Source organism: Nycticebus coucang, chromosome 7 (genome assembly GCF_027406575.1).
Source record: "Nycticebus coucang isolate mNycCou1 chromosome 7, mNycCou1.pri, whole genome shotgun sequence".
In the NCBI taxonomy this organism is placed as follows: Eukaryota; Metazoa; Chordata; class Mammalia; order Primates; family Lorisidae; genus Nycticebus; species Nycticebus coucang.
The window spans coordinates 42,818,417-42,835,010 of record NC_069786.1 but is presented as its reverse complement, the minus strand read 5'-3'; the positions used below and the strand labels follow the sequence as shown (position 1 = coordinate 42,835,010).

At 35.2% G+C, this 16,594-nt stretch overlaps 1 protein-coding gene across 5 annotated transcripts in view; it reads left to right on the top strand.

Moving 5' to 3' along the window:
- ORC4 (origin recognition complex subunit 4) overlaps window positions 1-15,324 on the top strand; it is an 85,545-nt gene extending 70,221 nt beyond the window's left edge. For all 5 annotated transcript variants that reach the window (XM_053596455.1, XM_053596456.1, XM_053596453.1 and 2 more), the window contains 6 exons: window positions 2,314-2,487; window positions 8,890-8,976; window positions 11,531-11,639; window positions 12,528-12,623; window positions 12,708-12,775; window positions 14,887-15,324. In XM_053596455.1, the coding sequence (XP_053452430.1) occupies window positions 2,314-2,487; window positions 8,890-8,976; window positions 11,531-11,639; window positions 12,528-12,623; window positions 12,708-12,775; window positions 14,887-15,075 (723 nt within the window). In that variant the 3' untranslated portion in view covers window positions 15,076-15,324. The remainder of the gene's footprint in view (window positions 1-2,313; window positions 2,488-8,889; window positions 8,977-11,530; window positions 11,640-12,527; window positions 12,624-12,707; window positions 12,776-14,886) is intronic.
- The last annotated feature ends 1,270 nt before the right edge of the window (window positions 15,325-16,594 follow it).

Below are 16,594 nucleotides of genomic sequence, written 5' to 3'. Positions count from 1 at the left end.
CCCTCCTTCATTGTACCTCAAGCTATTAATCTTTCCTGTCCTCTTTCCCAAACTAACCATGATCCCATTTTGATCACCTGAATTTTTTCCTCTCTAGGTTGTAGATGCTATGAGGATATTTTTATTTATAGGTCTTACCACACCCCTTTTTAAGAAACTTTATTATAGAAAATCTCAACAATATACATAAGAGAAAATAATAAAATGAGCCTTGATTCTCCTTCTGAGTTCTCATTGCCTAGCTTCAACAATTTTGTTTATCCTCTAACATCATCTTTCTCTATTGTTTCAAAGCATAAAGCCAGACATTGTCTTTTTATCAGTGTTCAAGAATGTATTTTGATTAGATAAGCACTCTTAAAAATACTGTTTCTAATACAATTGTTATACCTTAAAAATTAGAATAATTCCTTAAAATAATCAAATACTATGTCCATTCATATTTAGATGTGGAAGCTTTTTTTTTTTCTTTTTTGAGCCTCAAGCTGTCACCCTGTGTAGAGTGCTGTGGCATCACAGCTCACAGCAACCTTTAACTCTTAGGCTCAAGTGATTCCCCTGCTTCTGCCTCCCAAGTAGCTGGGACTACAGGCCCGGGCTGGATTTGAACCCGCCAGCTCAGTTGTATGTGGCTGGCGCCTTAGCCACTTGAGCCACAGGCACCGAGCCTATGTGGAAGCTTTCTATAAAAGCCTTACTAAGATACAATTTACATGTGTATAATTTACTCATTTAAACTATACATTTCATTGGTTTTTTTTTGTGTACTCACAGAGGTTGTGCTTTTCTCACCATAGTCAATACAGGAGCCCCATATCCTTTAGACGAATTCCCCTCCCCACCATTCCTTCCCCAGGCCTAGGCAACCACTAATCTTTCTGTCTGTGTGAATTTCCTCTTCTGGACATTTCGTAGAAATTGAATCATATAACTGTCTTTTGTGACTGGCTCCTTTATCTTAGTGTAATGTTTGTGTAGTTGATCTGTATTACAGCATATATGAGTTTTTTATTTTTCTTTATTGCCAGATAATAAAACATACATATATACCATACTTGTTTTATCCATTCACCAGTTGATGGACAATTGAATTGCTTACTTTTTTTTTTGGCTGTTATGAGTAATGCTGCTGCAAATATCTATGTACACTTCGGGGCATACAATTTCATTTCTCTTGATTGTATACCTGTGAGTGTAATTGTTAGGTCATTCTGGTGACTCTGTACCATAACATCTTTTGAAAGATTACTCATAGTCAGCATTAAAAAGAGATTTAAGAATAATAACTTCTATAAATACTGCCTATGTGAGTTAAGAAGACTACTTACCTATTGTGCTTTTGGTATCTGGGATGGGGTAGTTTAAATGCATGTCAGCTTGTGGAAGTATTTCTTTCTTTTATTAAAGAAAACTTTGTATTCCTTACAAGTAGTACATATTCATTTCTGGTATTCTTTGACAGTAAACTTTGATTCCTAATTTCTCTTAAGGAAAAAATAACACAAACACAAGTAGTTTCTAAAAACATCACTATAAAAAAATGCCAAAAGAAAAAAGGTCGGTCATAATGGCAGGCACCTGTAGTCCCAGCTACTGGGAGGCTGAGGCAAGACAATCACTTAAGCCCATGTGTTTGAGGTTGCTGTGAGCTACAATGTCACAGCACTCTACTGAGGGCGACATAGTGAGACTCTGTCTTTAAAAAAAAAAAAAAAACCCAAAAAGGTGAATACTTAACCAATTTCATGCTGTCTTCCTGCCAATTTCCTTCTCTATTGTTCCTGTGGTTTCTGTGTTTTCTTCTGCCTATCATGATTGAGTTTAAATTTGTAGTTTAGCAAAATGAACTTACTTCCATTACCCTTACCCATCCTGTTTCTTGATTCTTTGTTATATAAAACCACGAAGAAGTTAAAATTTTGTAGTAAGTCTCACTACAACTTATTATCATATTTTTTATATGAATTCTTCATAGAATGTACAAATTTCTTATTGAAGGTCTTAATGTTTTTGTGATATGTAACTTCAGTAATAGAGTGTGTAAAACTTCTAAAAAGTGTAAAAACTTTTTAAATGCTGGACAGTGCCTATGGCTCAACGGAGTAGGGCTCTGGCCCCATAGGCCGGAGGTGGCAGGTTCAAACCCAGCCCCAGCCAAAAAAACTGCAAAAAAAAACAAAAAATCTTTTAAATGCTTAATTTTGTGTATAAAATAGGCATTAGTAATTATAGGCATTAGTTTACTTATATTTCAAACATCGGTAAAAAACTTTTTCAACATGCATCTTACAAGAATTTTCTATTGTTTTTAAGGATATTTTGGAACTCTTAGAAAAAAGAGTGAAGTCACGATTTTCTCACCGGCAAATCCACTTAATGAATTCATTTGGTTTTCCACAGTATGTTAAAATATTTAAAGAACAATTATCTCTACCTGCAGAATTTCCAGAAAAGCTTTTTGCCGAGAAATGGAATGAGATCGTTCAGGTACTTTATGGAAAAAAAAAAAAGTTGAAGTAATTGTGTCTTTACTATATGACTTAAAGCCATTACAAACTTTCTAAAGTTGCTGTGATATAAAACTGTAAGAATGCAAATTATACTTTGTGGGGTGGGGATTTTATTCTTTGAAAAGACATTTGAAATATTCTGTCTCCTAAATTCTGTCTTTCAACAGAACATAAGCATTAGGACTTAATGTCAGTAGTTACATGTCAACTTGGTAAGGTTTTTGTTTTCTCTGCATCTAGTTTATATTTTAGGTAATTTTATTAATGAATTTTCATAATGAGTACCAGGAGACCTAAGAGACCTAGATAGAAAAGCAGGTTCACATGTTTTAAAAATTTCCTAAACCTTTTATACTCTGTAAATTTGCCTGCATTTAGGTTGAACAGCCTTGCCTTTTCAGCACACTAGCATGAGTTTAATCTCATGCTGACAAGTTTCAGGTGGTAGGAAGAAAGGGAGACTGTTAGTGGGAGTTTAATAACATAAGTAAGAAACAATGTTGTTACTGAATAAGTCCCTCACTGAATCTTTAAAATATGTGTGGACCTTTGGAGAGTGGAAAATAATAACAGTTGTTGGTTCTGAATGAATTGGGGAAAATAGAGCTATAATGTTAATATATTAAGAAATGTGAATACCTAGGTCTCTCAAGAGAATGACTTAGTCTGTATCCACTCACTCTTAAAAAAAGATTATTTTATGTTAAAGAAATAATAATAGGTTATATTTTTTACCATAAAGTCTTAAAACCAACACTAAATTAAAAGTGAAAAGTTGCATTTATTTTGTCCCTTAAATGATTTTTGTTTTGGTTATAAAATATAGTCTGTTCCTGTAAGCACTACTAATTTTGACACATTTAATTTTTTTATAAAAGTTCATTGAACTAAATTTAATTAGTACCCAAGAATACATAGTAAAGAATGGAAGTTTCCCTTATATCCATGCCATTCTCCTTCCTTTTACAGTAGAATATAATTATTTGGTTTATAACATTGCAAAGTTTATATAAATAGTAAATTTGTTCCTTTTACAGAAAGTGTTTGACCTTATATATTACTCTTTTATTTTTTTGCTGTGTTCTGATTGATAATTTTCTATTGTTTTTCCTAATAGGGCTATACGTAATTATATATAAAAATGGCTGACTTTATCCTTAAAATTCAGATATTGTACCTTGATAGGTAGGTTATTAAGTATGAAATGTCTAATTTCCTTAAGTACTAAGTTTGACAGTTTTGATGTCTCTGACATTTTACTTGAACAATTCTTTTTTTATTTTATTGTGAAGGTATGTCTTCATTCTTACAGATACACATTTTCGCTTGTGATTATCTTTCTAATTTCTTTTAGAGCAATTTTTGCAAAACCATGGATAAGTCAAAAATTCATGTTATTTTCAAATGTGAGTCCCATTGTAAATCAGTGCAGCACAGATAACTCAAAATACGTAATATCAACAAAGTGGGAATCACGTGGGTAGTGAATGCCGAGTATGTTTATGGTTTGAGAAGTTCCTTCCATTCTGGTGATTTTAATATTCAAAATAAGCTCCAGGGATGACCTAAGACCAAGATGGATAATGATGAGCTGAACAGTGTAGTGGAAGCGAATGCTTGTCAACCTGTGTGTGAATTAGCAGCAAGATTTGACATTACTGTCCCAACAGTATCTAACTATTTGAAATAAGTCAGCAAGGTAAAGACTCTGGATAGATGGGTTCTACAGGGATTAATGAGTGTCAGTGGAGAAATTGTCTCAAAGCTTGACTTTCTTTGCTGTCCCAACATAAAGGTGAACCATGTGTACATGTATGGATACATGTGTGATGAAAAATTAATTATTCTTGACAATTCCAAGCATTCTACACAATAGACAGCTAAAAGGTGATGTGCTGATACACAGTCCAAAACCCAACACTTATCAAAAAAACTAACGATGTCTGGTGGTCCAGTGCTGGTGTTATCCACTACAGCCTTGTGGAAGCTGGTCAGTTGATTACAGCAGATGTCTGCTGCAACCAATTGGATGAAATAATGAGGATACTTAGTGATTAAGCAGTCCAGATTCGATAGTAGAAACAGGCCAATCCTTTTGTTAGAAACCACATGTGCAAACAACAGTGCTCAAACTACACAAGCTAGCTTTAGAAACACTTTGTCATCACAGTAGTCACCAGACTTTGCACCAGCTGAGTGCCACTTCTTTCACGCTTTGATTACATCTTTCAAGGAAAGGTGTTCATTTCTCAACAAGCTGTGGAAAACACCTTTTGCAATGTCATTGCCACTTGCTCTCCAGGCTTCTTTGCTGCTGGCATAAACAAGTTACCATTAAGATAGCAAAATTGTGTGCATAGTTCATGCTCATACTTTGATTAATGGTACTGCTTCTTGTTTGAGATATAATAAACTAAACTTTTGATTTCAAATTATACATTTTATATTTAATAATTAGGTGTGGATCCTTCCTTCAAAACCACTCCCCACATTAATCTTGCCAGGGGCTCAGATCTTTCCGCTAACTCAGGCTTTTTTTAGGGGGTGAGGAATACTGTTTCTAATTATAAGATTCCATTATGTAGGAACACTTTCTTTAGAATTGGTACACCCATACATATTGTTGCCTCTCTTACTTAGGTCTGGAATCACTCAGACCTGTATCCTCAGCCTCTTTATCCACTTTCAGTGCCTCACAGATTTTCACCTTCTGTAGCTCCTGAAGTGATTGTCTTATTCCAGTAGTGTGTTTTTATGGCTATTTTAGGAATTCAAATGTAGTTTTTCATAATATTTAAATGTTTGTGTTCTCCTAGGGCTTTTTGTTATTTCCACCCTTTTTTTTTAAGGTGACTACATAGTCTAGGATGCATTGTGCCATCGTTCATCTTCTGTCTGTCCTTCCCAACTGTGTTACATTCTGAGCATTAAGAAGTGGGTAGATAGGTCAGGAAGCATAACTCTGGGTGACTTAGAAAGTGGTATCCTTGTAGTAATAAGATGGCTTAATCCTAGTTCTCTAGACGTTTGCTGCAGACTCTGCAGCCCCAAACTTAGTTAGGATCAGGTGAAAGGAATGAATGTGAGTGTTATCCTATCTTTTTGAGTCTTATAGTTCAGTTTCACAAGGTAGAACTGGCATCACTGGGGTTTGTGTCTCTTATTTTTGTATTTTCTTTCTCTGACTATCATCTCCCTTTAGTGTGCTAATAAATGAACTTCACTTACATTAAGCTATAAATGAGCTAAAACATCTATCAGCACCATGGCTAGAGTCGCAGTCCTGTAGAGAAGAGGTGGTGGCTACATTAAGGGAGCTATTCTTTCTCTCAGTGCTGACAATCAGCAGGTTTTTTAAATTGCAAGGTGAAACCGAAAGCAGTGGTACAGATAACAGTGTGGAATCTGTTCCAAGAAACATCTTCAGGAGAGGGTTGAACCTGGATATGCTACTTAATTTGAAGATTCATTTTGTTTCAATGAGTCAAACAAGTAAGCAGAGCAGACTATTTCAGCATGGTGGTATAAGGGAAATTCCTAGAGAAGAGCATTTACAAGAATCATAGCTCTAATTTGCAAAGCAAATCCCCTCAAATACTCTAGCTAAATGCAAATGATTATTGATAATGACCTTTTCCTCAAATAGTCTGTAGTGTTTGAAGCGGAGTGAAATTAAAAAATGTAATGAAAGAGGTTAGTTTTATTTCAGTAGCTCACATATAGATAATGTACATGTTTGATTTTTTGTTCCTCTGCAAAAGCCTAAGATAAGCAGATTAAGTAATTACAGAAGCAAGAAGGTGATAGCTTTCAGAAGAAAAGTTAAACATAAAGGGGTAAAATGGGAAAGCATAGTTGAGAAGATTAACTCTTTGGGTTGGGTGCAATGGCTCATGCCTATAATCCTAGCACTCTAGGAGGCTATGGTGGGTGGGTTGCTTGAGCCCAGACCAGCCTAAACAAGAGCAAGACTCCATCTCTACTAAAAAAAGGAAAATTAGCCAGGCATCATGGCAGTGCCTGGAGATCCAGCTATTCTGAAGGCTGAGGCAGAAGGGTAGCTTGACCCCAAGAGTTTGAAGTTGCTGTAAGCTACAATGACACTGTGGCACTCTACCCTGGGTGACAGAGTAAGACTCTATCTCCAAAAAAAAAAAAAAAAAAATTAACCCTTTGAAGCATTATGTTAAAGAAAGGCAAATACAGTATTTTTCAGAAGTGGAACTCATGCAGATAATATTTTTTCCATCATTTATTTTTGTCCCAGGTGATTTTCTTTGGCTTTCCCAAGTAATCTAACTTCACTATATCAGCTTATAAGTGACTTGATAAAATTACAGAAGCTGAAACTGTAATCTGCCTATGGTATTTTGTCACATTTTTTTAATATATTCCATACTGAAATTTGAAAACTGGAAAAGCTAAAAAAGATTATATCCAAAAAGTTTTCATTTATATTATTTTGCTTTTTTTATGTTTGTCCTGTGTACTTTTAAGGATATTTGACTTTATGGTAAAAAGATATACAGTCAGATGAAGCCATTTAAAATACAAAGAGAAGACTACAAACAATAGCAAGAGAGTAAGTAGGAACTTCTAAGGCCTGAATTGTTTGCCACATTCAAATCCAAGTACAAGCTTCTTTCTAAGCACTAAATCATTTATTGTAGTGAACACAAGCATTTCACAATGTATTTTCTTCATCAGTACAAAGTAGACTGAAGCTGGGAACACATGTCTTTTTGTAGTTAGCTGTGTTGTTGCAGTCCAGGTAATGCTCCTGTATACCAAGAAAGTCACGTTTGGGATGATATCTTTTCTGACAGCATGAAATTTTATTCCAGTATACCATAACTTATTCCTGAATTTGAGTCTTTTTACAGTGGACTAAGTAAAGATACGTAGTTATAGCTCAAAAATGTAGAAATGCTTAGTTTTCTGGGCTTTTTTCTGAATAAGGAAAAATGATCTTTATTCCATGCAGGTAATATTTGAAAAATCATGTCAATCTTCCTAAAGCCCTTCTATCTCTGCCACATCTCAATTTATTCTCCTTTTATTTAATCTCTCCCTTCATGCCAGACGTTCTTCACCTTCTAGTTAATCCTTATTCACTGAAGTCACTTGGCTTTTTTATATTGCTTTCTTAGAGGAACCTACTGATCTCTGAATTCTAATAGCCATTAGCTTCTTTTCAAAAGATAATTTAATTTTGCAACATAATTTTACATTTTTTTTTTTTTTTTTTTTTTTTTTGTAGAGACAGAGTCTCACTTTACCGCCCTCGGTAGAGTGCCGTGGCGTAGAGTGCCGTGGCGTCACATGGCTCACAGCAACCTCTAACTCCTGGGCTTACGCGATTCTCTTGCCTCAGCCTCCCTACAGGCGCCTGCCACAACACCCGGCTATTTTTTTGTTGTTGCAGTTTGGCCGGGGCCGGGTTTGAACCCACCACCCTCGGCATATGGGGCCAGCGCCCTACTGACTGAGCCACATGCGCCGCCCTAATTTTACATTGTTAAACACCACTTCCCTGTTGAAATTTTCAACCTTTGTTTTCTAGGTGACTGCTCTATCTAAGCCTCTTGGAATCTTCAGTATCTTTCTTACTTAGCTCCTCTTTTTTATACCTGCTACTTAAATATCAGTAATCCAAGGTTCATTTCTTGACCATACATATCTCACTGTCTTTCATGGGCTGTTCTTTCCCTTATACATCATCTTTGATATTTTTTTTTCCCTTCTCCCTTTCAAATCTTTTCTTTTATAACTCCCCATGAGTTAATTCTCTGTCTTCTATAAATGTTGATGTACATTTCACATTACTTGATTGATAATACACTTCCTCTTTGCCTCTTGTATGAAAATTGCATTTGCCTCCAATTAGTTTTTCCTGCCTTTATGTTTTCATAAGTCTCTTTGCCAGTAACTACAACGTAGGTATTTGTCTTCTCATTTTCTGTCAGTATCCCATGATCTTCCTACACTGCTTATGCTATTCTCCTTAACTGGAATACCCTTCTCTTAGTACTCTCACACACGTTAAACATTCTTTGTAATACTTCCCCTTGTTTTTGTAGGTACAGTAACTCATTCTCTGTTATTTTTTTTGCTGCATTTTTTCATTATATTACTATGACCATATAGTTTCCCTTGTTTCAGTAGAAATTTGGGGTTAGTAAAGATTTTATTTTATTATTGTGTTCATTGTGTTAATGTGAAGGGATAAGAAAAATATCAGTAGACTATAAATTTGATTTTGTGTTCTACAAATAAAACCAACATCTGTTTAATAAAGAATTAATATTAGAGTCAATAAAGGTATAAACCCATTATGGCTCAGATGATATTTAGATTTTAAACTGCATTGTTTCTTTAGTGTCTTTCAGAAGATAGAAGTGTGCGAGAAGTACTGCAGAAGCATTTCAGTGTCAGCAAAAACCTGCGGTCACTACATGTGCTATTGGTCTGTATTGGTTTTATCACTTTTCTTTTCACCAGATAATTAAGCTTTTATGGGGATTGATTAAACCTATAGATAAATTTGGGGAGAATCGACATGCTTTTACTACATGGAGCATTCCAATTTATGAATGTGGTACATACTTTTTTTTCTTGTTTGATTACTTTGATTTTATAATTGTCACTACCCAGATCCTATAATTATTTAAGTATATACCTAAGTATTTCATTTTCTTTGGAGCAATTTTAAATAATCTTATTTTTACACCTTGGGTGTTTTTATTTTATCCTTGAAGAAATTGAGGTTTCTTGAGGTTAAATAACTTACCCATGGTTATATAGCTAGTAGATGGCAAAAAAGTCACGACTGAATTTAAGGCTCTCTGGCTTCAAGCTTGTGTCCTACTTTACTGTGTGGTTCTGCCATGTTTATTTACTGATTCTCTTTTCCCATTCTTATTTTATCTGAGGAAATTTGAGTCTTTCTATTCCTATATACTTTCCCTCTCCCATCCATCAAAAGTTCACTGCCATTTTCAGCAACAGCTGTCGTTATCATAAAGAAACTTGGAGAGTAAGAATTTTTTTAGAGTAGGAATACATTTCGAGCACATTATTCTAGAACAATATTTCTATCTTAGTATTATTAACATGAACAACCATAGTTGTAGTTTTCCATTACATTTTTAATTCGTGATAATTATATGGTGGCTTGTTTTTTGTCAATAAGATTTATTTTGGTGGGTTGCATGCTTATAGCTCGTTCCTTTATTAGTATTACCATGGAAGCTCTTTATATATTATGGATTTAAAGTCTCCCCAATAACCAAGTAAATGTGGATAAATGCTTCAAATAAATTATATTTTCTGCTGGTCTGGTGGGTGTCAACGGTTATAAGTCTGATGGTATAGTCTCTGACTATTAACATTTATTGCTGCTGGCACTAGAAATATGTATAATGCTTTGGAGGGCAATTGGGCAAATTGGGTAACTAGAGAAATTCAGATGCATAAGAAGACGTGTACAGGATTGTTTGTTGCAGACTTGTTTATAATTGTAAAACAAAAGGAAATGACAGCTGCCCATCAATAGGAAATGAATAATTTGGGGCATATACTAAGGAATAAAACAGAAAAAAATGAATAAACTATAATCGACATCTATGAATGGGTAAATCTAGTAGTAGATGTTTATTAAAAAGAGAATTGTGAAAGTACAGTATATTATTTATATAAAACTTTAAAATTAGTCTGCTTTGTCTAGGGGTGCATACATATATTTTTAGTAGAAGTGTAAAGTGTAAGTATAAAGACATGCAAGGTTATTTTACTTGAGATGGAGTATAGTCTAGTCAGGGCCGAGGAGACAGGGACTACACCTGTAAACATTTTATTTCTTAAGCTTGGAAAGTGGTCATGGATCTTCAATTTATTATTCTCTATTGCTTTTCTGTATGTTAAAAAATAGTTCATAATAAAAAAAAAAGACAAAGGGAGAGAGAAAGGGAAGGAATACTAGCTACCTAAGCAGAAGAATGAAGGACAAGGATTCCCAAACTCCTTTATTAAACTAATGCACTTGCGTCCTGATTAAGGTGGTGGAGGAGAAAGTTCCCTAGAATAAGTGTGTCCCACATACTGCATGCTTCATACTTATACTAAAAAATTATTTATCTGAAATTGAAATTGAATTCATTTTCAATTAAAATTTAATCAGATATCTGATAAATCATATAGTTTTATCTGCTAATCTAAAGGACTGAGGTGGAAAAAAAAAAAAGCTTCAGATATTTGAGCGGCAGCCCTGGTCTAAGAGCTGTGTTAGTTTTGGGGAAATTGAATGGAAAGCACATGAGACATGGACTGTGTTTTCTTTTTTTTTTTTTGTAGAGACAGAGTCTCACTTTATGGCCCTCAGTAGAGTGCCGTGGCCTCACACAGCTCACAGCAACCTGCAACTCCTGGGCTTAGGCGATTCTCTTGCCTCAGCCTCCCGAGCAGCTGGGACTACAGGCGCCCGCCACAACGCCCAGCTATTTTTTGGTTGCAGTTTGGCCGGGGCCGGGCTTGAACCCACCACCCTCGGTATATAGGGCCGGCGCCTTACCGACTGAGCCACAGGCACCGCCCTGGACTGTGTTTTCAAAGATAGCTGTTTCTGGGTATAAATTTGTTGTCCTTTTCTTTTTTGTATATATAAGCTAATTGAATATAAAATAGCTAATTTCTATCTTACAGTCACCTTGACTAGTTGAAAAAAGTGAACATAAGGCATGGATCTCCCTTTTTGGGTTGGGGTTTTGCTTAGTATTCTTATTTTCAGTTTTCTCCTCCTTGCCCTCCCTCCTCCTTTCTTAAATGTTCTTCTTTTGAGGAATAAGGAAACAAGATAGGCAAATGAGAAGGGAGAGCACCAACATTTGTTGTGCTTTACATGTAGAGAGATGTGGCATATGTATTGAAATATATTCTATTTTAATAGAGCTGAATTTGATAATACCTTTACTCCTAGTGCTCAAGTAAATGTGTAATTGTTTTTCTGAATCTCATTTCCCCAGATGTTTGCTTTAAATCGAGTGACAGCATCGCACCCATTTATAAGTGCTACAGATCTAATGGAGGCAAACCAGCTCTGTAGCATGGACTCAAAAGCAAATATTGTACATGGTGAGAAACCTGCTTTTTTAGTTTTTTGTTTAATTGTGGTCTTTAAAAGTTTGAATTGAATGTAGGTAATGGGATTGATGTTGGCCTCCCTTGCCACATTGGAAATCCAGGTTGTGCTGTATTGTATTGCTGATGTTTTCATGGCACCAAGTACTACTGAAAAATACTCACTGGCTTTTAGCCATTTGGGTTTCACTATCCCTTTGGACAATCTGAGGAACCTTTTTCTTTCCAGGCAAAAATGCACATATAAGGCTAGGCGTGGTGGCTCTTGCTTGTAATCCTAGCACTCTGGGAAGCCGAGGTAGGTGGATTGCTTGAGCTCAGGAGTTCAAGCCTAGCCTGAGCAAGAGCGAGACCTCATCTTTAAAAAAAATAGTTGGGTGTTGTGGTGGGCATCTGTAGTCCTAGTTACTCTGGAGACTGAGGCAGGAGGATCACTTGAGCCCAGGAGGTTGAGGTTGCTGTGAGCTATGAAGTCTCAGCACTCTACCCAGGACAACAAAATGAGACTCTATCTCTAACAACAACAACAAAAAAAAAGAAAGAAAGAAAACACACATAATCTTGGATATGATTTCTAGGGGCTTGGATATATCCCACCTGTGCAGTTTTGTTTATTGTTTACTATGAGCCATATGGTATAACATCTCTAAGTTTTAAGAGGTCCTGCAGATATGAAACACTAAGCTCAGGAAGGTTGATATAACTTGATAACTTAAGTTGATATAGATAACAGTGATTGAAACACATTTGGATCTACAAGAATCAACCTCCTTCACCCCACAAAACCATGATCTTTCTATTCTTTTTCTCTTTGGAGAACATTTATTTCAATCTTATGTGTTATTAAAGTAAAAGTCATTGGTTTTGTCCTTTTTACTGTAGGTCTCTCAGTCTTGGAAATCTGTCTTATAATAGCAATGAAACATTTAAATGACATATACGAAGAGGAGCCATTTAATTTTCAGATGGTCTATAATGGTAAGCTGAGGCTTTGGTAGTTTCTTTCTGACTCTCTCCTCCTGTTTATTTGAGGAACTAACATTATCATTGCTTTCTGACCAGAGTTTCAGAAATTTGTTCAACGGAAAGCCCATTCTGTTTACAATTTTGAAAAACCTGTCGTCATGAAGGTAAGATTTAGTTTGCTTTTATTTTTCTGTAGATAAGTATATTTTTTATATCCATTTTGATTATATATACCTATGTTGTATTCGCATTAATTTTTTTAAACAGGGATTTTTTTTTCAAAACAAATAATCTAAAAATGAAATATTTGAATAAAACTGAGGAAGCAGCCAATTCTGTTTTTACAGTTTATGGAGGTATACTGCCCTCTGCTGTCTGTCCATAGCATTTGCGTGCTAAAAAGAATTTAGTACCACAGTCTTGTCAGACAGATACAAACAGATACAACCCTATCTGTTTCCTACACCAGCCTTGGTTTTCTAATCTCAGCTGTAAAAGAGACAAAAATGTAGGTTAACTCATTAAAGGACAAAAATCGTAGAGAAGGTTTGGGGACTAGTTTGAGGACTTTTATTTTAGGGTACTATTGTCCACTAGAAAGACACTTGAAGCCCCATAACGTAGTTTCAGATTTTAGTAGCCATACAAAAGTAAAAAAGCGAAAGTAAAATTAACTTTAATAATATATTTAACTCAAAATGTCAAAAAATGTCAGAAAATTTTAAGTATATTTGGAATTATTTCAAAGTGTAAAATCTTTTCTCCTATAAATTTTGTGGAACAGAACAAGTATATTTCCAAATGTGTATTTAGGGAATTGAGATGTGCTGTAACTACACATCTAATTTCAAAGACTTAATACAAACAAAAAGTAAAGGAAAATAACATCCTGTATTGATTATAAATTGTAAGTGGATCCAGTATTGGTTTTTAAGTTTGAATTTAAATAAAATTAGGTAAAATTAAAGATTGAGTTCCACATTTCAAGTGTTTAATAGCCTGGTATGGACAGTGCAGTTCTAGCAGATTTTATGGGAAGAAACTTTTTATTAAAGCAGTGGACCCCTAAATCCTTAGATATCTCTATAGGCCATAGTAGTCAGAATTTTATTACTTGTAGCAATGAATAAAGTAGAAGTACAGAGCACTATCAGTTCTTCAAAGAAGCAAAATAGGTGTTTAACATCCTGAAGGTTTCTTCCTCAATACCATGTCTGTCTGATAGTCACAGTTTGTGGGAGTTGTGTAAATGGAAAGGTTGTCTAACCATTTAAATTCTTGTGACTTCTTCATAGCTGCTCATTTCAATATTTTCGATAAGGAAATATTTTGCTGCCTAGACATTTCCTTAATTTCATTCAGCCCCAACACTTGCAGCCTCCAGTATTTTCTCATCTGGAAATGAATGGTATCTGAGTTTTTTTTTCTTTTCATCAGAATTTTTATAATGCATAGAGAATACAGTGTAGGCCAGTGATGTTTTTCACAGTGGCTGTAAGAATGCTCAGGAATGTATTTTAGTATATCACTATTTAAGTGTTAACATGCCTCAATGTAATAGTTTATTTATTGGCTTTGATATGTTTAGGTATGTTTTTAGGATATGAAAAAAAAACAGTCAAGGTTAGGAAAAACATATAAATATGGATATTAGGGATAAGAGGAAGCAGACAGTAAAGTGTTCTGTTATAATGGGGAGCTCGTTGAAAGGTTGTGACAGTCTCAGTCAGTCTTCTTAGAGGAATAGGAGCCTGTCTTTCCTCTTTCATGCCCCTACTGCCTTGCTCAATGAATTACTTACAGAATCAGTTGAATAGTTCCAGTTTTCTCAGAGGTCTTTTTCTGCCTGCCTGCCCTTTTGTTAACAGTTGTGTTAAACTTACACAGCAAAGTCTTACAGAGGTAGAGACAAAATGTAACTGCAAATTTGAGTAACCTAGGTAATCCTTCAGGCAGTCTTACGTCTTACCTGATTCTTAGAGAACTGGAAACCCGTTTTTAAAATTGTCCTAACATGAGGTTAGAAAACAATATTGTGCAGACTGAATTAACATTTGCCCTGTTTGCATTCAACAGTGCATGAACAGATGACTGTACAGTTTTACTTAATAAGTTTTTACGCAGTAGATAGAGTTGTTTTTCAGCCTTGTTGATTTCTATTACGTTTTGTTTCTAGCACTCTGTTCTACAACTGACCAAAACTGTAACAGTACTGTCAGTTAACTTTGTCACTTTCTTCCCCCATGCCACCTAAACTATTTCTTTCATCTTTCAGGCTTTTGAACATTTACAACAATTAGAGTTAATAAAGCCCATGGAAAGAACTTCAGGAAATTCACAGAGAGAATACCAGCTGATGAAGCTACTTTTGGATAATACCCAAATTATGAATGCTCTGCAGAAATACCCTAACTGTCCTACAGATGTTAGGCAGTGGGCAACATCCTCACTAAGCTGGTTCTGAGTATAACCGGTGACTTCAATTTTGGCATTTCAGGCATACTTCTAGAGCTAAAAACTATTATCCTTTAACTAGATGTATTAGTACATTTTCTAATATTTATAAACATTTTTTGTATTTGTGGGAGATTCACACATGTACTATCTTGGCTGTGTCTTGCCTTTGAATCTTCCAGTTACACATAATTCATATATTGATTTGGGTTATGTTGTGAGTAGCAGTTCAAAACAATAAAACCTAACTGTTTTAGGGTTTGAGCCATGTGCGTATTTAATACTTGTCAAGTGTTTATATGGTCCATTTGAAGAGTTCACCTAGCAGCTGGATGTTTTTATAAACCTTAAACCAACATGATCAAAAATAAAAAACAGTGTAAGAACTGAGGTATAATAAGTAACTAATCTTTTGGTCCAGTAGGGGTGCTTCATTTTTTTTTTCTATACACATACAGATTTTCCCCAGACCCTAGGCTTGTAGTACCGGAGACTGACAAAGTTAGCCAGAGAATGCTTCACAGGGAAGAAAAAGGCCAAGGAGTTTAAAGATTTTTTTTTTTCTAGACTAATCAAAATGTAGAACATCACAATCTCTTGTAGGATTATCCTAAAATATGGATACTTCAGCCAACTTCGCTAAAAGGCATCAGAATTTGCTGTTTTAACAAGTACAGTCATGCCTCATCTAATGACATTTTGGTCAATGACAGATCGCATATATATACGAGGGTGGGCCTGAAATACTATGCCTTTTCTTTGTTTATGTAAACAAATACACTTAATTACTGTTGCCTGTAGTATTCAATATGGTAACATGTTGTACAGGTTTGTACCTAGTAGCAATAGGCTGTACCATTTAGATGTAAGTATACTCTATGACAGCAGTTCTCCACCTGTGGGTCGTGACCCCTTTTTAATAATGAAAGTACATTGCGGCATTAGGAAGGTTGAGAACTACTGGTGTATGATGTTCAGACCATGTGAGGAAATCATCTAACAATATCTTCCTCAGAACATAGCACCATTATTAAACAGCATATGACTGTTCTTTCGATTTCTGGAAACCCACTCACACAAATAATGGGAAATGTGTGGCAATGTTAGCTGAATCTGTATCAAAAAGTAAATCTCTTATGAGGAATGTGAAAATGCCAGTCAAATTATTAACTTATAAATCAGAAATGAACACAGGTACATGTTTAAAATGAAATTTAACAAGCACTCAATAACTTTAATTGTTCAAGAATATATGATTACCCATTGTGCAGATGGGAGGTTTACAAAATAACACAGTCCCTACCCCTATCCTTGTGCAGTTTATATAATCAATCCATTTACTTCAGACACCCTGAGATTTAGGTATGGGTCTATTAATAGATCAGAAAATTAACATAGTTTTCTGTTACTTGCTGTTACTCGGGCTGGTCTTGAACTGGATACTGGCATTGTCCAGTATCACACAGGTGGAAAATGACTGACCAACCCTGGAATTCAGCTCAAGTTTGATTGATAACAAGCCAGTGCTA